Raw genomic sequence first — 22,622 nt, forward strand, 5'->3', positions numbered from 1 at the left:
CGCAGGTGTGTGCTAAACATTGAATGTTTTTCTCCATAATTTTCCAACATAATTTTTGAGAAAAGTTTTCTTATTGAGCCTAGAACTCTATGATTTGCATGGTGTCAAATGGACTCTATAGAGAGGCACTTGACTTGGGCTCCCCAGCACTGAGATAACAGGCGTGTGTTACCATGCTGACTTGGGCTCCCCAGCACTGAGATTACAGATGTGTGTTACCATGCTGACTTGGGCTCCCCAGCACTGAGATTACAGGTGCATGTTACCATGCCTGTTTTTGTTAAATGTGTGCTGGAGATCCCAACTAAGGGTCTCATGCTAATGAGCCATCTCCCCAGCTCCACATGGGGACTTTAAATTGATCATACACTTGGGTCCTATTATCAGACAATACAATTAAAAAATATAAATCATATTGCAAATAAAGCTTATCCTGTATTACCAAAAGAATAGAACATGAAACACGATGTAACATCAATAAGATCTATTAACTTCCTAAATATAAAACAAGATTACTTGAACACTAGAAAGTTCTCCTTTTGGAACGATAATTTTTTTCTACACTGATAAACTGCATGCCAATTATATGCTTCCAAATAAATTATCTTGATAAAAATAAGTTTCCTTAAGGAAAATATCTACAAACTTAGATGACTAAGACATTACTACTCCCTTTAACTAAAGATGTTCAGTTTGCATTCTGTGAATGCAAATTTTGTTTTATTTTAGTTTTAATTTAACAACTAATGAGGAACCATAGCTAACTTAGATAATAATAATTTATGTACATTGGCAAGGTTAAAATTCTCAAATGATAAGCTAGATAGTTTTTAGCATAACTTTTCAAAGTCTACCAGTTGACACACATAAATTTATTAAAAGCAAGAGGCAAACGCCAATGAGTCAGTGGTGAGGAAAGGTAATTTGAAGCACCTTTGTTGCTATCAGTGAACAGTAAGAAGGTTCCACCTCACAGCAAGCAAATAACAATGCAGGGTGAACTAATGCCCTGACCCTAGAATAATGAGAGCCAAAATAAACATAGTCAATGTAAGGACCCAATATGGGAAACATCTAATCTTTAATAACAGAAACAATAAAATCAAACCAAAGATATGGCTCACTAAACAGGCTGTTTTTCTGTGTGCCAAAAATATTCTGACTCTTTCGATGCTACACAAATTGGCTGCACCGTGTCTTCAGTTCTTTAATACTGCCAAGATGATTTTACATCATTGTAGAATCAGTCTCTGGTTTGTAATCTTGTAAATCATGGCTAACCATAAAAACTGGTAGTTCAGTCAAATTCAGACCCCATGAGTCTTTAAGTCAGTAATAATGGAATGTATCAATAAAAAAAACATAACTAAGTTGTAAATTGAGTAATAATTATCAGTTAATACATTAAATTTTTAACCATATCAATGTTTAAGTATTTGAATTCCAAAGTGAATAAGATATAAATATGACCTTTTATAGTTAATGGAGATAGATGACTTCTCCTCAAATAATCTTCATGTTACTCTTGTATTATCTTATTTGGAGCCATTAAGCTTTATAGTTGAATACTTAGAAAGATGTATGGAATGCAAACAAATTTAGTCATCATTTATTTTCTTTTGCTTGAGACAGAGATTCACACAACCAAGGCTCAGGTTTTTCTGTTTCAGTGTCTCAGTGCTGGGATTACAGGCATGCACAATCAATTTAGCTTTTTTTAATTTTATTTTTCAAGTACTTATTTTGAGGTTATTTTATATTCATAAACAAGAACTTCCTATAGATGTTTCCCTAGCCCCTCCTATGCCAATATCTTACACAACTATAGATTAATCTTCAAAGCTAAGAACGTAACCTTAATTAGGGAAAAAAAATTATAGCTTTAACAGATTTCCCACTGACATCATTCTTTGTCCCAAGATCCCAGTATCCTATATTACACTGAATTTAACTTTCTTCACTCTGTTACAACTTTTGACTTGTGCTTCATGACGGGTAAACTGAAGAGACATGAGTTTGTCTAATGCTTTGCTGATCAGGAGAAGCTCTACATCACTGAGAATGCTACTCCTGGACCCTTCTCAGAACCAGATACCCAAGGCCCAGGATGCTTCCATATGCACTGGTGGTGTCAGTTCTGATCACTTGGTTAAACTGGTGCCTGCCAGGATTCTACTGTGACATTAACTGTTTTTCTTCAAACAGTGCTTTTATGAGAAAAACCAGTCATTAAAAGCATCAGCTGCTTTAGGAACAAAAAGCTATTAATTTGTATCACTCCAATCTTAAAAGGTTAGAATAATTCCTTCTTTGTAACAAACATTTTTGCTAACTCTGCTGAAAGGACTTAGAGTTCACAGTTAAAGTGCTAAAGAACAGACAACACTTGATTCACATTCAAAAAACATTCAAATATTGCTGTATTACTAGAGGGAAAAATAACTAGGAACCATTTTCAAGTATGATTTTTTGCAATAAGCAGGCAAATATGTTTCCCCATAATAAATAGAAACTTTTATAATCAGTTTTAAAACACACAGAGTACATATTACCTTGCTAGGGCTATCATAATAGCTTAGCACAGCTAGGCAGCTTAGAACAGAAACCACTGCTAAGGTCTAAGGTCAGGGTGATAGCAGTACCATGCACTGGGGCTACCTCTGTGCACTAGGGAAGGATCTGGTCCTTCTGGTTCTCTGGTTCTGGTATTCTCTGTTGTCCTTGCTGTGGACACATCGATGAGGACACAGCCACAGGGCCTGTTTGCTGACTTCATTTTACCTGGAGGACTTCTGTAACAGTCCATCTACAAGTAAGACCACACTCTAAAGCACTGTCTGACACATCTTTTTTCTTTGTGATGAGAAGATACACTCTAGCCTCTAATATTGGCTTAGTAATCAGTATAACTTAATTGACTTGGACATACTTTTTCTTCAATAACTTACTACAAAAAGGATCAAACTAAAACTACAAAGTACTAGTAAAAGGTCAAATTATTTTTCAAAAATGTTTAGATCCTTGAGTTTAACTTTGCAGTAACTATACCTCACTTAGGAAGAGTTCAACAGGGCCTAAGAATATGGTTTGGCGAGGGAAAGTGCTGGGGGCCAGGCCTGATGAGCTGAGTTGAGTAAGTAAAACCCATGAAGAAGATGGCCGTGACCGGTGTGGAATCCCAGCAGCCTCCTAGCCGGAACTGCCCTGCGCTGCAGCAGAAGCAAGTGTGGAAGGCGAGAACTCACCACAGCATTAGTCCACTGACTTCCACAAAGATGTATGAGCACACACAATAAAGAAATGAATGAAGTTTTAAGAGAGACAACGGAAAGCTGACATTGAAGACTCACAGAAACCTGTGACGTCAGCAAAGTAACTGCAGAGAAAAGCAGTGATACAATAACTCTCAGTGTGAGGTGGGTGCTGACACCCCGTTGTTATCTACCTAACTTCTAGAGACTTCTCACATCCCTAACCACCCTCTACTGACTGTAAACTTCAAACCTGCTGTCTTTTAAATACCTACTGAATTTCTGTGCTTTAAGTGTTGCCTCTTCAGTATAGTCAAATGATTTTTCTTAGTTACAAAAAGCCATTTTATTCATACGTACTAAATAGTACTAAACAAACAAGCTACTGTCCACTTGGGTACAGCCGCTGTTTCACTGGGGGGCAGGCCATAGCAGCTGACACTCTGTCTGATGTGACATGAATGCACTGGCCCCCAACGCTGACACATTCTCCAATGGGCAGCACCCGATAGGTTGCTTCAGCTATGTGCGCCTTGCACTGTCAGGTGAAACAGATGCATGAGCTGGAGAGTCTAAGTCAGCTGCTCGAAGCCCCTGAGATTAAGCCTTGCAAACACAGTCTTGCCTAATTAGAAATCAGAAAGAATAAAGGGCCAAGTGACAGGATATAGGAATTCTAAATAAAAAAACATTAATAGATGCTCATTTTCACTATCTAAAAGTTGATAGTATAAATACTTCTAGTAATTCCAAGCGTATATTCTTCACATAAATAATGTTAAATATTAATAGATTTAGATTTTAAAAGTCAAGTAATGCTGACAGGATAACTTATTTATATGCTCTTTGACTGCGAAATAGCACTGGCCCTCTCCTGTTTCTTTGAAATAAGCCATAGCAACAGATTGCTCATTCTTTTGATGAGGTCACTCATGAATTTGCACCAGACTTGGGGTTATTTACAGGAATCTGGTTCAGCCTCATGAGAGCTGTTCAGTTCGCCAGTGCTGCTTGTGAGCCAGCAGGACTCCTGCAATGGTGCCCGTGCTCTGATATACGAGATAGCACTGGTTCAAGACGTCAGAGAATTTGAAGGAGATGATCTGACACTGAATTATTTATTCAGTCATTTGCTTGCTTGCTTGCTTGCTTGCTTGCTTGCTTATTTATTTATTTATTTATTTATTTATTTACTTACTTACTTACTTACCTACTTATTTATGGTCATCTCCTTTCCACTTCTTTGAAATATCTGAGAAGAGGAGGCCTCTTTCTGCTACATCTGGGATATTTGCATCAAAATATCCATTTACATATTCTATTTCATTAAAGAATATGGGCTGAGCCGGGTGGTGGTGGTGCATGCTTTTAATCCCAGCACTTGGGAGGCAGAGGCAGATGGATTGCTATGAGTTCGAGGCCAGCCTGACCTACAAAGCGAGTCCAGGACAGCCAGGGCTACACACAGAAACCCTGTCTTAAAAAACAAACAAACAAAAAAAGAATATGGGCTGGAGAAAAAAAACCCAAACTGATGCAGACTTGAAAAGCCAAGACGTAGCTTGGAGGATTCATTGTCTTAGTTGGAGTGAAGGTGCTGAAATCAACAGCTACTGCATTAAATAGACCAGGCCCACAGGACTCAGCCAGCAGCTCAGCGTGACCTGAAACCGGACTGACTGCCCCACAACATATTGCTTCTCCTCACACGGAGGTACGTGTGAGGCAAGCCACAGCTGGCTTGCTGTGTGGCATCCCACTGCGGCAGCTAGAGCATCTCCTAGCCTCTTGGCCTCTGAGGAGGTGAGATCCACTGTGCCCACGGGTAGCACAGTTACAGGAGCCTCTCTCTAGAAGCACGCCACCCGGACCAGGAGCTGAAAATATTTCTGTACCTCCTCTTTCGCCTTTGTAAAATGTCACATCCTCATCCACAGGGCCCACTGAGCATTTGTTTCTGATTGGTAACAAATGAGAAAGGAGATTCTAGAGTGCCTTTACAAATAAGGGAAGGAGAGGAATGAAAATATATATACAAATATATATACATACATACATACATATATATATATATGTATACATATATATACATATATATATATGGTCAACTGATTTCTCTAGAACTCCTTACACTGTAGCTAGCTCCTGGTGCTTAGTGTCCAACTGAGATTTGTATAGTCATCTGAAAATACCAAAAGAGTACATTAGTACAGACTAGAAAATGTGTAGATTCCTCTCCCCCAATGCCCGAAGCATTTTCTTTACCAGAGGCTCCCGTGATGTCTTGCGAAAATTTCCCTGGCCCATAATCCTAGCTGAGATGGTCAGCATAATGAAACCAGAGTGAGAAAACATATTGTTCTGGTACTTTCTTAGATGTTTTGTGCTGCACATGAAATCTGGAGCTGTCACTCCACAGTTAACCTGCCTGTGGGATTCAGAACAGCACTGCCAGCTCTGTGATCCCTCGTGACTCCATTTAGCAATGTAACAAGCTTTGTGCGCACAGAGGCCTGAGGATGAGTGTGAAGCGGCCTAGCAGGAACCTGGCACTAAGTGTCTTTTAGGCATCCCTGACGCTTGAGGGCATCAACCATGTATCATTATACTGGCTTGTTAAAGATGGTGGAAAGAGCCAGAAAATTATTAATCATCTAACTTTCAAGTCCTAGCCCCACAAAGTTTAATCCTCCTTCTCTTTCTTCTACTAAATGGTTTCTTACACATTCTGTGCCAGGTATTAACTGAACACATACTGCAGAAGAAACACAGATATAGCCCTTGCCCTTTAGACACAGGGAAAGGATGAACAAAACAACATCAAATGTATAATTACATATTGTGAAGAGTGCTATGGAGGAAATTAATAGGTACAGGGGTAGATAATAGTAGAGCAATTACCTAGACACTATGATCAGTGGAGTCATCTATAATTAAGGTCAGTATTAGTCAAGATTCTTTGGAGACATGGAACCTGTAGGAACCACTGATTTATTATGAAGAGTTGGCAAATAAAATCATGGTGGCACATCAAGGAAGCTGGTGACACAGATGCTAATGATGGAGAGCTGATGGAGTCTAAGTCTGAGTCTGGGAGAAGTTTGATGTCCCAGATCAAGCAGGCAAGCAGAGAAAAATCAATTTTCTCTTCTGTCTTTGCATTCTGTTCAGACCTCAGGGATTTGAATGATGCCCACCACACTAGGGAGGGCACTATTCTGTACTCAATCCATAGATTCAAATGCTAATCTCATCAAGAATACCTTAAAGACGCATTCAGAAACAATGCTTAACTCCAAGCATCCTGTATCCCCAGCAAAGTGGACACAAAATTAACCACCACGCTATGTCTGGATAACCCATGACAACACATGAGAAATAAACAGATTTTGGAAGATTTTTTTTTTCCAGACAAGATGGGGGCATACTTGAGACACGGATCTAGAAAGGAGCTTTATACTTGGTGACGTAAGATCAGGAGGCTGAACTATAACAGATCAGAACGAGAAGAGCCCCACACCAACACAAGGAGACAGGGAAGGTCAGGTGAAGGACAGCGCTCCACCTTACGTGCTAGACAGGTGGAAATACACAAAATATCTCACTCAGCATGGCTATGAGAAAAGATTAATTTGATGACTCTCATACCTCAAAGGCTCTTGGGAAAGATTCACTTAAGATGAAGAAACTGTGTTTAAAGACTAATACACAGCTTCTTTCCAACTTTTGGCTCTAGTCCCTCTGATATCTTAGTGCCAACAAAAGTTCTTACTGAAATCTTCTTAGATTTGAATATCCCTTATTCCATAAGGGACTACATGCTTATCTGAGAAATACAATGCTTACATTGCTTATGCCACATGGAGTGTGGGGCCTCGAGTTAAAAGAAAAATTTTAAAAATTCTTATTTTTGAGATAACAAGTTCTAATATTGGAAGAGGATTGAAACAGCCACAATAAACCTACCCAAGATGGTAATTGTTTCTAATTTATAAAAAAAGAAAAAAACAAATAAAACTGGCCAGGCCTAGCAGTGTACTCTGCTAACCCCAGCACTTGGGCAATCCTGAGTTCAAGGCCAACCTCTACTACACAGCAGGTTTCAAGGCCAGCCTGGACCATTTAAGAACCCATTCCATAAAACAACATCAGGGCTGGGGATGCAGCTCAGGCTAAAGTGCACATAGATTCCCAGTGGCAATGTAAAAAGCTAGTGCGGTGCTGTGTGTGCAACCCCATGCTGGGAAGGGAGAACTGAGACCAGCCAACAGAGCCAGCAAAGCAAGCCCCAGGCCCTAGAGGTAGCACCCTGCCTCAAAAGACAAAAGAGCTGGCCTCTGAGGAATGTCACCTGGGGTGACTTCCAGCTGTCACTTGTAAGCTTCACACACACAGAGAGAGAGAGACAGAGACAGAGACAGAGAGACAGAGACAGATACACAGACACAGAGTTACAGACAGACAGACACATACACTCAAAACCAATCTAAAGATATTGGAGAGCATCCAAAAGGAGAGAAAAGCCAAAGTTGAGTATCTGAAAAAAAAAGGAGTAAGAAGTGTGACTGGTGGCTTCCCATGCAACAATGCCTCATCAGTCTACCAACGGTTACGAAAATCAGTGGAACTGAACAGCAAGGCTAGCTAGAAGTAGAAGATAGAATTCAGAGCGAAATAAACAGCTAGAAATCTGAAAGGGTAAAAATACTAGTGGCGAGTAACCACAAACAGAGCAAAACCCAACCAAATTCAGAGTCTGAAGTACACAAACGCCTGGCTGAGCGAATGGAGGATGCCTAGCTCCGGGGGAAGGGAGCAGGAGCTGGCAGGGACCGTCCTGAAATCTGCTTGGCTCAGAAAGCAGAGTCTGACATGCCATACTAGAGTCCAAAACAAGCGGAGCAGCTGAAGTGCGGGTAATCACAGAGGCACAGAAACCACAAACAGGAGGCTCATTTCTGCTTCAACATTTTACTGATCCAAGCAGTTTCAAAAGCACAGAGATCAATAGGGAGCTTGTCTAAAACTATCTGGTAGAGACCAGAAAAGTATGATAGCATCAATATTTTCCAATCACAATAAAGCCAAAGAGAGTAACAAAAACTTAAATATTAATTATATATTCCAATACTATATTCCAGTATTAATACTAATAAATTAATAAGTCCAATAATATAATGTCTATATATATACACATACATATATATGCACACACACACACGTGTGTGTGTGTGTGTGTGTGTGTGTGTGTGTGTGTGTGTGCGTGCATTCGCAAGCATGCATATTCTACTGGAATAAGACCATGACAATATTATAAAATGTACAGGTTGCAGCTATAGCCATACTATGAAAGAAAATGCATAGCATTAAGTGCGTATTTAAAAGAACAAAGGTCCCAAAAAAATGATTAATTTTTTACTTTAAAAAACAGGAGGAAAGCTGGGTGGTGACAGCGCATGTCTTTAATCCCAGCACTCAGAAGGCAGAGACAGATGGATCTCTGTGAGTTCGAGGCCAGCCTGGTCTACAAAGAGAGTCCAGGACAGCCAAGGCTACACAGAGAAACCCTGTCTCGAAAAAAACAAAAACAAAAACAGGAAGAAAAGCCAGGCAGTGGTGGCACTCACCTTTAATTCCAGCACTAAGGAGGCAGAGGCAGGAAGATCGCTAAGTCTGAAGCCAATCTAGTCTACAGAGCGAGCTTAAGGACCCAGGCTATATGAGAAACCTTGTCTTGTTGAAGTTATTTTTATAAAACTCATAAAAGCTTATTTCTTAGCCCAGCTATCACACAAATAAGAGACTCTTTTATAATGCAAGGCTTCACCACACAATCTGAGCAGTTAAGTCTGTTCTTAAGCCTCCATGCTGTTTTGCCTTAGCAATACTTCACTTGGTAGCTTTGCACAGCTCCAGCCCCTTCATCTCTCTCAGACATCTACCCATGGCTCAATCCCCTGCTCAATTCCTTACTTCCTCTCCTAACTCCTCCTGGCTGGAAGGAAGTCCAGCCTGTTCTCTCCTCTACTCATCCACTGGCTATAAGCTGCTTTACTAACCCCAAACTGGACAGGAGGGATAATTGGGGAGTAAGATTTATGCAACATTTAGACCGGAAATCAGAATTTAAGCTACATAATAACCTTATGCCTACACTATCTCAAAAACAGAAACAAACCAGGAAGAAAAAAAAAATCATACTAATAAAAAGAAAGACTGATAATAAAAATAAGGCATAGATAACTGAAACAGAAAAACAAAGGCCAGAAAACACATAGTGACTCACAACCATAAGATTTGATGCCCTCTTCTGGTGTGCAGGCATACATGTAGTCAAAACACTGTATACCTAGTAAATAAATCTTTTAAAAAAGAAGGAAAAAAGAGCCGGGTGGTGGTGATGCATGCCTTTAATCCCAGCACTTGGGAGGCAGAGGCAGGTGGATCTCTATGGGTTCGCGGCCAGCCTGGTCTACAAAGCAAGTCCAGGACAGTCATGACTCCAGAGAAACCCTGTCTTAAAAGCATAAAACAAACAAAACAAAAATCAATGAAATCAGTTTATCTCTACTAAGTGAGAAAAGGCACATATTATGAACATTAACAATGAAAGAGAAAACACTACATCTTGGGCTCATAAATTTGTCAACAGATAAATTCCTTCAAAGACACCAATCAAATCTCACTTAAATAAACAGATAGCCTGTGGCATTTGCATATGTGGTACTAGGGACCAAAATCAGGGCATCATGAATGCAGGAAAACCACCAACCAGCAGCTTGTCCTCCAGCAACAACTGTTCTTCAAAGGTAAAGTATGTCTTAGTATCTTATAATAACAAAAGTTTAAACAGACACACACAGAGACACGTGTTCTCTCTCTCTCTCTCTCTCTTTCTCTCTCTCTCTCTCTCTCTCTCTCTCTCTCTCTCAAAGCTCAGATGACTTCATTGCTGAGTTCCGTCAAACATTTAGAAAAGTAAAAGTAATGATATACTCTTCCAAAACACAGTAAGAATGGGACTGTCCCAAATACTTTCCAACGGAGAATGACAGGAAAAGAAAAATGGACCAATAATCCTGGTGAGCACTTCTGCAGTTTGCCTAGTAGAATTTCAACAAGGTTTTAATAGACCAATACAGCATGATTAATTGGAATTTGATCCCTAAATGCTACAATAGCTTATCATACTTTTAAAAAATAGTCAATTACTTCACCTTATTAGCAAGTTAGAAATCAAAGTCTGTGTCAGCATTTCAATAGATGCAATCATGTGACCAAATCAATACTAAATTAAATTAAAAACTCAAAGTCCATGACGTCTGTTATTATCCGTTCTATTCAATGTTGTATAAAACAGCAAAGGAAGAACAACAAACAAACAAACAAACAAACAAACAAAAAAGCAGAGATTGGCAAGAAAGATAGCTCCTGCAGCGCATGAGCAAAATATCTGGATAGATGTATTATGAAAGTATATGAATGGCAAGTAGGAACATGCAAATTTGTTCAATACCATCAATCTTCAGAGATATACATAAAGACAACACCAAGTGACCAGTCCTAAAATCGTAACATATATGTAACAAGGAAATACCAACCATGAATCTGATAGTGAGCAAGGTGTAAGGTGACGCATGGAAAGATTGGAGGGAGAAAAGAGAAGAGAAAAATAATGTAATATGTTCAATTAAAAAAAATTTAAAGAACAAAGCCAGATAGACGTCATAATACAGAACTGTGAGGTTTAAAATGTTAAGGCCACAATGAACACAGTAGCTACTTAGTATTGTTACACGCTGCTTGTAGAGGATAAATGCTACAACTACTTTAGAAAGACCCTTGCCAAATTTCATCAATAGTCTTTAGCAATCCCAGTGCTAGGTGTTTGTCCAAGGGAAATAAAAACATGTGTAAACACAAGGCCTTGTAACTTGAACTTGTAACTGACTCAAATTGAGCACTGCAGTGCCTGTCAGGTGGATGATTATGCAACCCGCCCTCGGCGTGGTTATAAAACAAAATGGGATTAGTAAAATAAAAGAACGACACAATGACACAAATGTTTAAAAAGAATCATGAAAGATCCACGCCACAAAACCATACATGACTTCATTTACATAAAAATCCACAGCAGTAAAGAGTGGCAGGAAGCAGGGCCATGACTGGCAGGGTTGAGATAAAGTATGTCACACCGCAGGGGTGGGCATAACCTGTGGGCGCCGGGAACACGTGTTTTCTCCTTACTCTTATTTACACGTTTGTTCATTTCAAAGCCCACACATGAGCTGCAGCTGGACACTGACTCCAGTGGACACACAGTCCAGTGCTAATAGACTGAATGCTCTCAGAATTCTGTAAGTTTTTTCAACACAGTGAGTAAACTTAATGCAGAACAAGGGTTTACTTTCCCAAAATGTCTAAATCAACTCAAAACAGACAGAAGTCCTTGTACGCTTTTATAGAAATTAATTCTTTAGAGTTTTGTACAGTGTGCTTTGGTGATATTAAATTACCCGCCAGCAATTCAACCCAGATCCACCCCTCAGTTCTCTACCAGGCCACACAGGAGTTTGTTTTTCTTTTCTTTTCTTTCTTTCTTTTTTTTTTTTTTTAATTTCGTTTTCGAGACAGGGTTTCTCTGTGTAGCTTTGACTGTCCTGGTCTTGCTTTGTGAACCAGGCTGGCCTTGAACCGCCTGCCTCTTGCCTCCTAAGTGCTGGGATAAAGGCGTGCGCCACCACTCCCCGCTTCCATCCACACAGCTTTAAAGAACAATTGTAAGCAAATACTTGAGAGATTATTCCTGTACATAAATTATACCTAAGGAAAACACCAAAAGTGAGAAGCTTTGTTTAGTTGCCTCTACTGCTTTATGAGAGGAATGAATTAAACATGAGGAAACAAGAAAACAGAACTACAATGACGCTAGTGGAAGGGTTTGGCGCCACCTACTTAGGGGACATTGTGGCAGAAAGAAGATACCAGCTGAAGCTTTATTTTGAAAGCAGAACTGTTGGGATTAATATGTGTACGTGAAAGAGCAAAAAAACAAAATCATGGTTGAAATCACTAGACTTCCAGAACTTGGCTCTAATAATGAATAAGGATGAATGTAAGAAAAATTGATTTTAGCAGAAGCAAAAGCTTTTGGTCTGGTTTTGTTCAGTTTGGTAAGGTTGAGATGTCTATAAAACATTTATTAAAAATGTGTACAATTAGAATCTGAGAAAGATCAGTTTTCATTCAGGAACTCTTAAAAAGCCAAGATATAAAAGACCTCAGAATCTAGGAAAATTCACATTTATGAGTAAAGGAATCAGGAAGGAAACGAAATCCAAATCAAAGGAAAAAACAAACAAACAAACAAATGAATAAATATCTAAGAAGCAGGAACTGGGGACATAGGAAAACTAAGTGGTTGAACAAAACCCAAGAAGAAAGCTTAAGACTGGCAGCAAGCTTGAGATTGGAAAGCACTGTGCTGTGAGCTGGAGTATGCACCAAAGGCAAAGGGACAGCGGACACGCGGTGCTGTCTCTTTGAGAAAGCAGTTTTCCAAAACTTTAGCAGAAAACTAGAGCAAGAGTGAAGGAGTGTTTGGGTAAAGGAAGGGTTTCAGAAGGTAGTTTTTATGTAGGTTAGGTGACGGAGGGGCACCTTTTCATCTTCACACACAAAAGCAGGTACAGAAAGAAAACTGAATACTACATAGAAAGAATGAAATTTTTGAAAAGCCCTTAATAATCTTTATAAAGGAAACCAGAAAAGTTAAAAGCCGTATGTCTTTGAGTTGAACACTGATACTTATTTTCTTACATGAAGAATATAAAGGGAAATTACTAAAAAGTATACAGAAGATTACTTCTCTTCCCCGACTTCTCATTTGCCTTCCCTTCTTTTCCTCTTTTCTCATATTTCAGTACTGGGATCAAGCCTCAAATTCTTGCCTTTTCTAAGCACACAATCTACCCATGAAATACACTAGTGGCTCTTTTGAATGTTTACAGTTGCCAGGCTGTCTGGGCTGTCTTCTTTGAGTTCACTATGTATCCCAGGCAGGCCTCTACTTTGTAATCTTCCCATCTCAAACTCCAGGCCCAGGAGTTTGAAAAGGGCTGAAGGGAAGTCTGGCAGCTACTAGATTGCAGATAAGGTGGTGTAAGAGCTGTGAGAGCTGTTTTAATTGAACCACAGGTAACTTTCTTAACAAGTCAATTAGGTAGTGATTTTCTGAAGTCAGTCGTGGGATCGAGGAGCCCTTTATTCAATAGTTTCCTAAGTGCTTATTAGTTTGATTAAATCTCATTCTACTTAAAATACTTTTAGCGGACCATATTATGTTTAACTGATCTGACACATAACATAAGCCCAACAAGTGAGAATTCCAAAACCCAAAGCCTGAATCAGTCTGTCACACTGGCCTAACAATCAATGTACTTTTCTAGGTAGTAGAAATCAAAGTGTTGGTGTTCCCTCAAAATTCATATTTTAAAACCACAATGAGACAGTACTGTGAGGTAGGGAGGGCCCTTGGGAACTAAGCTGGGTGAGCTGCATCCTCACCAATAGACTAGTACTCTTATAAAAAAAGGTTAAAATAAGTAAGATCTATAGCTATTGCCTCCTGGAGGAATGATGGACACTCACAACACTGAATAAGCAAAGGAACTTTACAGGGCTCAGGGGTCTCCTAAAACTTACAGGATTCATAAACTTCCTCTGGAAGATAATAGAAGCAGTAAAGAGCATTTGGGAGAATGGACTCTCCAGCACGCAGAGCTGCCCACAAGCACAGGGCTCAAAGGTGCAGCTTTCAAGAGCTGTCATCCATGCTAGTGTGGGGCTTTAGTGAGGCGGTGCTACTGAGTCACCCATGCTTGTATAATTAAAAGCTTCACCAACACTCCTACAAGTAACCCACATATGCTCCATCAAGTTAGAGTTGGGCAGAACTGCTTCTTTGGTTTGCAGCTGCTGCCCTATCTGGGGTGAATAAATGCTTGCTTATTCTTCCCCAGGAAAAGTTATACACTACCACCTTCTTTCTTTTCCACTTTTACAGTGATTTCTTGAAGGCCTGAGCCTTATTCCAGTGAAAAAGCTATGCAACAAACTGTCTTGCTCCTTGTTCTACCATGCAAGAGAGGTGTAATCTCTAAGGAAAAAGCTTTCAGTGCTGGGGATTGGATCCAGTTTGTCCCCCAAAAACTCATATGCTAAAAGTTGAGTCTTCGCTATGTTAAAAGGAGGTGGATCTTTAAGCTAAGGAAGCTAATGGAGGGCTGCTGGGCGCAGGGTGCTGCCTTCAGAAGTAGTCAACATAGTTCTCCAAAACAGGCTAGCTCTCATGTCCAGCAGACTGTCACAAGGCAATGCCACACTGTGTGCTTGGTCCCTTCTCCGAAGGACAATTTCCCTTTCTGCTTCCCTGCCATGTTTGTTGTAAGCCAGTGTGCATTCATCACATATTACACAGAATGTTTAGAATTATTATCATCAGAATGAAATACCACATCAATCTCTTTTCATATAAAGCACTTGATAAATTATTGATCCAGGGCTCCGCAACAGCAACACTACAGCCGATGTAAGACACTTACCAGACACTGAGTCGGGCGATGCCTTGATCTTGGACTTCCCAGCTTCAAGAACTGTGAATAACAAATGTTTAACACGTATAAATGACCAACTCTGTGGTATTTTGTTATAGTAGCCAGAGGTAAGTAAAATCTTAAATATATATGCTTAACCTCGGAGGCAAAGCAAGACTTCTTTGGTAGGAAACAAAAGCAACAAGAAGTAAAGACATTAAAGCTGGCTCCATCAGAGTTGGGAGTTTTATTATTAAAAGACAATGTACAATGAACAAATGCATATCCACATCCGGCTGTGAAAAGTTCTCTCCACACATATAATTGGAAGGCAGCTCATATCTAAAATAATTCATAAGTATTCAAGGAAAAAAATGTGACTCATTAGAAAAATGATCCAAAGGCCTAAACAGGCATTTTAAAAAGAAACCCAGAAGAAGACTGACTCTTACAAAAAGCGGAAAAGGCACCTCAGTGAACTGACCAAAACTACCTCACACGCTGACAGCGCCAGGTGTTGGGCATCAAGACTGTAAAGCATGTCTGGCAGGAAAAGTGATACCATGGGTACCAGAAGTATATGCATGGATGTGTCAGCATCTATATAGAAGGATCTCCCTAACAGCCTTATTTACCACTGAGGAAAACTAGGTGTATGGACAAACACCTACAATGATAACACAGACAAATATACACATGTGCCACTTGCATATAACAGAAAGATAACTTAGTCCTGCGTCCTTACAAATACACCATCTCTTCACATGTCTCACTATGTTGCCCTTCAGTGAACACATCAAGTCACCTCATGCTGCTTTTCCTTCTTTCTATGCCTTCTTGCACAAATGCAGTCTTTGCATCCCAGGTGACTCTATTACCAATGTCTCAGGAACCTCGTTTCGTACCCCATCTCCACTACTCCTTAATCTGGGCCCTCACCATTTCTCATCTGAATACATGTAAGCACCTAACTATAAACATTAATATAAATGTAAGGTCTTCTTCGCCTCTAGTTACATTGTTCTTGCGAACTAATGCTACATACCCTGCCAGATGTGCCATCTGAGAGCACTGCTGCTATGCTAAACCATTTTTATTGGACAAGTGAGAGAAAAAAAATAATGGTTACAATTTACAAGGCATCAACTGTATTTCAGTCATTACTTCATTTATCATAATGCTGAAAGCAGCTGCTACTCCTGTCTTACAAATGAGGCAACTGAACCTTAAGAAAAGGTAACTCATAGAGGTAATAAATGGGCAAGCCATGGTTTGATCTCATGGTGTTTGACTGCAAATTCCTTGCTTTTAATCATCACATTATTCTGCATAAACTCTCACGCATGTCATAGTTAGGTCTAAATGTTCTGCCATGGCCTACTCTCCACCCTGGCCTCCTTCCTGTCTCTCTTCCTCTATAAAGCCCCAGCACAAATGACCAAGCCAGCTTTCCTTCCTTCCTAATAGAACTCCCATTTTATTCAGGGCCGTAATACGGCCTGTTAAAACCCTTACTTCCTGTCCTTCCTTGAAGCCAAGGCTATCACTCACACAATTCTGGAGAAAGAGATTAAGTGAAAATCTCTAGGTGGGGCTTATGGGAAAAGCATCCGCGCTGTTGGCATGCAGTCCTGGCTTAACTCATCCCCCTGGCCTCCTCTGCAGAGGTCTTCTAATGCAAAGGCCCTCGTGAAGCTGTGAGGTACACATGTGAGAATAAGAGCCTCACAGTTCAGGAGGCAGATTTAACATTAGGAGCCTTGGGATTTCTCACACACACACACACTCACACACACACACACACACACACACACACACTCAATCTGCATGGTGTGTTCCCCATCTTTCCTCATCAGAGTTAATCATATACTCTAACAGCACTAAGGCCTTTGTCACCTGGCAATCTCCTTAGTGTACCCTGTCTTGGCTCACATTTGTAAGGAGCAGCGATAACGATGTGAAGGTTCATTTTAGAGATAAGCATGCCGACTATAGCCTTACCCACAGCAGTCTTAGTTTATCGATATCACAGGTTCTGCTTGTGACTTAGCATTTGTGTGATGGGATTCACCTTAAAATGGACACACACACACAGCAGTAGACTATGGTACAGATGAACTATTATGTTTCTTAAAGTTCTATCTTTGTATTAGGTCAAACAGCCAAAATCTCAAATAAATATACTCTGTAAGGTTGATATATTCAACTACATTGAGTGTTATTCTCTTTGCTTTTAGTTGGAGCTGATATGTAGGAGGCACCTGACCATCTGTGAGCCCGGCTATGGCATGCACTAATTGCTGGTCTATATAAAGCTCCAGTGTCATGCACCTGCCTTGCATAGGGCAGAGAGAAGGTAATTTAGGTTTGTTTTCTTTTATCTTGTTTTGTTTTTCAAGACAGGGTTTCTCTGTAGTCTTGGCTTCCCTAGACTTGCTTTGTAGTCCAGGCTGGCCTCACATTCACAGCAATCCTGCTGCCTCTGCCTCCAAAGTGCTGGGATTAAAGCTATGCGCCATCACGTCTAGCTCTAGGTTTGTTTTCTATTCCTGACACACAAATATATCAGACTGGGATGAGTTCTCCTATTGGCTTGCCTCTTATTCGTTACGGTTTTTGTTCTGCCGTATCCACGCCTTGTTAGATGCGATGCTCATGCCAGGAACCCCAGCACTGATGCCAAGGGAAGGAGTCTAGGCCACATCATTACCATCATCAGATACTGTTTAAGAAAATTTGTGTCTTCTTTCAGTGAAGAGCTTCTTATTTTTTAGAGTCTATCTTTTAATACATTACTTAACTGTTTCTCTCTCTCTCTCTTTTTTTTTCTTTTTTGCTACTTAACATATTATTTTGCTGGAAAAGAGACATCTTCTTAAAGAGGAGGCCTGTTTCGTTCATGATAAAAGTGGTGTTCTCAAGCAGAGAACCCTAGAGTTGGTGTAGATTAGAGACAGCGGGAACCTGTGGCACATGATGCTCGTGTCGTTTATTGTGCCTTTGATGCAGAGGCCTCCCTGTTCTATCAGTATCCTTAATAGCAACAACCTAAGTCAGGGGTGAGTATAATTTCAGACCTAGGCATTGATTGATTGGACAGAAAATAGATGATTGTTTAAGGTCTGAAAGCAAACTCAATTTATATTCGTTAGAGTTTAAAGGAATTTCTATAGGCACGGCCACTGATGGAAATGGTGAACAATTAAACCTTAGAATGACGTTTTAAACAGCAGAATGATCTCAAAGAGCTCAGGAAAGATTTCTGGAAGTTTTTTGCTAGTTTAAAGATGAAGGTTCTGTTTTATTGTTCTCTATAGACCAAAACCATTGAGATCAACCTGTTTAAGATACAGGGTTAAAGCCCTGTCATGCCATGATTTTCTTTTTAAATAAAAAGAATTATCAGATAACACATAGGCCAAAGCAGTGAACCAGAGCTAAGACAAGAAAACAGACTAGCCTCAATTTGTAGTGCCTTCTCAGGCATCTTTGTGTTGGAAGACAACAGAAAGTCGTTCTGCCCACACATGGAGACACCTGCATTTTGCTATGCTGTAGTTGAACCAAAGGCCTCCACACTAAGCATGGGGTTTACCACTGAGCTATAGCCCCCAACCCAAAACACTTCATTTAAAATGGAAATACTGTGTTAAAACAAAGAATTATTAGCACTAAGGACTTCACTCTTTCTTCCCTCTTTCATGGGTCTGGAATTCTGTACTTACAAACATATTCATAACCATGGTTTATTGTGAAACTAAGTAAGGAACAATCGGTGCTTTTCCCAGACTAAAATCTAGACAAAGCAAGAAGACCATTCATTTAACCCAACAATTATCCAACAGGTCAAGAGAACAACACGTTATCCAAAGCTCAGTGTTCTAAACTCTGAAGAATAGCATTCTAAAGTCAGGGTTTAAAAGGATATTCACCACATGGGTTGGCTGTAGAGCTCAGTGAAGCAGCTCCCGTGGAAAGGCCGCTTTTTGAAACTGCTGAGGCCACAGGCGGAGCAGAAGACGACGTTGGTGCAGTAGAGGAGGCTGGTGAGGGTGGCAACCGTTCTCCAGACTCCATATCTACGACAGAAGGAAAACCCTACATTAGGCAAAATTACTCAAAAAGACTTAGACATGTTTATGCATTGTGCTTATATTTTAAAGTATGGTATAGCTTGAAGATAGTGTCCCTTGCCCAACTCATTTCCAGGTTTTCAATCCTCACCTCAGTGTGAGAGTGGGAGGAAGGGCTAGAAGGCCCTAAGTCCTCCATGCCTCGGACAGGGCAGGAGGGAGGGGCTTCTCGTTCTTATAGAAATACGTTCATTTTTTTTGTGGAGTAGGCAGCTGCACATGGAGGCCACCGCACACGGCCAGCTGTTCAGATTGCCTGTTCCTCAGGTTGCAGAATGCTCAGCTTATAAGTCAGTCCATGCCAGACATCGTTGCAGCAATAAGGTGAACATTCATGAAACAACTTCAATTTTATTTTTGAGCCAGAGCTGTGCCTGAGGTGGTTTTGAACTTGTAATTCAAATATTCCCCACCGCAGTCTTACAGGTGGGACTACCGGCATGTGTCCCTGCAACTCAGCCTGAGACAAACTGAATTCTAGGTGCACCATATCCTTTAATGAATCACACAGTTTGTACATCTAAAAATGCCTAGTTTTATGCAAGTGTGTGAGGCCAACAACTTGGAGAAAATTAATTTTATATCCTTATTCTTCTCAAAATTCTTCATCATCTCAACCCCAACTTAATTCTGTATTATTTTAAAGCAGTGGTTTTCAATCTGTGTGTCCTGAACCGTTTTTTTTTTTTTTTTTTGAAGTGGGGGGCATATCAGATAGCCTGCATATAATGATTCCTAACAGTAGCAAAATTACAGCTATGAAGTAGCAACAAAACCAATTTATGGTTGGGGTTCACCCAACCATACAGAAATGTGGGGAACAAGGAACCGTGTTAAAGGGCCGCAGCAGCAGGAAGGCTGCGAAGCGCTGTGCTGACGGGTAAAGAGGGCATTACAGGCCGGGTGTGGGTGCACATGCTCATAATCTCAGCCACTCGGGAACTCGGGGACAAAGGTTCTTCAGCTGAGAGCAAATGTGAGCAGCACAGGGAAATCCCTTTCTAAAATGAAGGAAGGAGAGGAGGAGGAGAAAACAGGAAGGGGGAAGCAAGAAAATGAAAACACCCATTTGAACAAACTGTATCCTCATCTTTTAAATCTAGACAGAAGTCTCCTTATATGTCTTAGGTGACCGGGGCAACTCAGTCATTTCCAGTGCAGTGAAATTTCTCTACTGCCTTGCAGACTCAGACAGATAGACAGACAGACAGACAGACACACAAACAGAAACAAAGAGACAGAAAGAAAAACAGAGAGTGAGTGAGAGACAGAAATAAACAAGACAGATCCTGTTTAAAGTTTTCTTAGAGCCAAGTTTCCACTCTGATTTCAAAACAGCCTTAGTATAAGCTATTTATAATGACCAAATCACCCTCTGAACATCCTTATTTCGCTGCCGTAGGTTCACTCTTACATTTTCATTGAAATGGGGAAATTCAAACTTGAGCTAACAGACCATAGTCATTTTAATGTATGTACTGATACCACAATTAAGCAAAGAAATCACCAGGTTTACACTTTAAGAAGTACAAGCTATAGAAAGAGAAAAAAAAAAAAGAGTGCTCATTTATTAGTGGATTTATGATGCATCACATGTAAGCTCTCACCATTTCAATAATCTTGTTACCAAAAAGAATCTGCATTATATTCTGTCGTGAATTCACACAGATTCATATTTCATTTTAAAAATTGTTCAATTACATCCTAACATTTAAAGCTGGGCACAGTGAAAAACACCTATAATCTCAGCACTCAGGGAGCCAGAGGCAGGCAGAGCTCTGTAAGTTCGAGGCTAGCCTGGTCTACAAAGCGAGTCCAGGACAGCCAGGGCTACAAGAGAAACCCTGTCTCAAAAAATACAACAAAATAAAATAACATAAAAATTGACTACTTATAACAATATAACATTAACTTTGAAGTGTCATAAAGTACACATACATTTTCCTGAGAGAAGAAATCACACAGGGGATGGGTAATCTTGTGACACACTAAGCATTTTCAGTGAAATCACTTCAAAAAGCTCCCTATGCAATTCAGTAGCCACTCTTAATGTCGCAGTATTGCTTCACTCACCTCCTTACTATGGTAAGGATGCCATGTTATTATAGAATCTTTGTCTAGGGAAAGAACAGAATTGGCTGCTGGTGGCTAAATAGACTAATGTTTAAGGGCTATTTGGGACAGGTACAGAAACAAATGACCTTTAAGACATATGGCCAAGGCCTGTGGCTGACACCTTGCTCAGAAATTACTTTCACCAATTCTCATTTTAAAAATAATTTATCTTCATTTGATATTGTGCCTGCATGTGTGCTATGTAAGGGTTTCAGATCTTGGAATTACAGACAGCTATGAGCTGCCATGTGGGTACTGGGAATTGAACCCGGGTCCCACTGAAAGAGCTCTTAACTGCTGAGCCATCTCTCCAGCCCATCAGCTCTCATTTTAAAAAGACAAAAAGACAAACATGAGTTGTTTCACTAGACAGACTTCTTAGTAATGAAACAGATGATTCTGGACCAGTGAGATATTTTTAAAAAATAATTGTTATCAGTGTGCAAAAGAATGCCTTGGAGTTCCTTAGTTGTGATGCTGAGAAAAATCATAGTGTCTCTGAATTACTGTCTTACAAGTAACACAAAGATGAAGTTGAGGAGATCAAAGGAGGAGATAGACGTAAAGTGCCCAGGGCTTAACAGTAAACCACAGTTAACTAGGTTGGGGGGGGGGGGTTGTTTGTTTGTTTGTTTGTCTGTTTGCTTGTTTTCTTTTCTTCTTTAGATAATGTCTCACAATGGAGACCAGCCTACCTTGAACTCATAGCAATCTTCCCACTGCCGTCTCCCAAGGGCTGGGATGAGGGTGTGAACCACCATGCCCAGCCTAGCATGTCTAACTAAGCAAATATTTGTTTATATAATTAACAATGGATATAGGTGGTAGTAAAAGAAACCAAAAGGATATTTAGAGTATTTGTGTTAAAATGCATATTGGTATTTACAGATTACTCAGTGCTTGTCATTCTTTGGTGTTGTTTAACCAGACAGACCCTGTGTTCCCCGCCCCCGCCCCTGCCCTCGCCCCCAGTGAGGTAGCCTGCTCAGCCTCTTTCCATGGCTGCAGAGGAGCCTGTTGAGCTTTTCTGTAATAACTTCACCTTTTCTTCCAAATAAACAGTCCATAACTATCTTTGTATACAGGATTTCACTGTAAAACTTTTCAAATAAGTTATAATACAAATATGGATGATAAAATAGTCTGTTGTCATACATATTCACTATTCAAATACAGCATTTAAGAATCAGTAAAATTAGCTGGTCGTGGTGGCACACGCTTGTAATCCTAAGCACTTGGGAGGCAGAGGCAGGCAGATCACTGTAAGTTTGAGGCCAGCCTGGTCTACAAAGCAAGTCCAGGACAGCCAGGGCTGTTACACAGAGAAACCCTGTCTCAAAAAAACAAAAAACAAACAAACAATAATCAGAAAAATCAACTCATTCAAATAGTTAAAGCAAAACTTGTTAGGACAAAAACATTCAGGTGTGTAGGAACTGCCTACTTTCAGATTTTTACAAGGGACAGAGAGCGTCCATCAGACTCTGCTCTTTGAATGGCCTTCCATTCTGACTCTGCACTTAAGAATG

The 22,622-nt window shown here is 40.1% G+C and overlaps 1 protein-coding gene across 7 annotated transcripts in view; it reads right to left on the bottom strand.

Annotated features, from left to right (window-relative positions):
* Positions 1–22,622, bottom strand: part of BAZ2B (bromodomain adjacent to zinc finger domain 2B) — a 223,544-nt gene that overhangs the window by 88,588 nt on the left and 112,334 nt on the right. For all 7 annotated transcript variants that reach the window (XM_084799792.1, XM_084799788.1, XM_084799791.1 and 4 more), the window contains exons 3-4: positions 18,778–18,924; positions 14,855–14,905 (exon numbers count right to left, since the gene is read on the bottom strand). In XM_084799792.1, coding sequence (XP_084655918.1) covers positions 14,855–14,905; positions 18,778–18,922 — 196 coding nt within the window. In that variant the 5' untranslated portion in view covers positions 18,923–18,924. The remainder of the gene's footprint in view (positions 1–14,854; positions 14,906–18,777; positions 18,925–22,622) is intronic.

This window comes from Acomys minous (assembly GCF_964271855.1).
Source record: "Acomys minous genome assembly, chromosome: 10".
NCBI lineage: Eukaryota > Metazoa > Chordata > Mammalia > Rodentia > Muridae > Acomys > Acomys minous.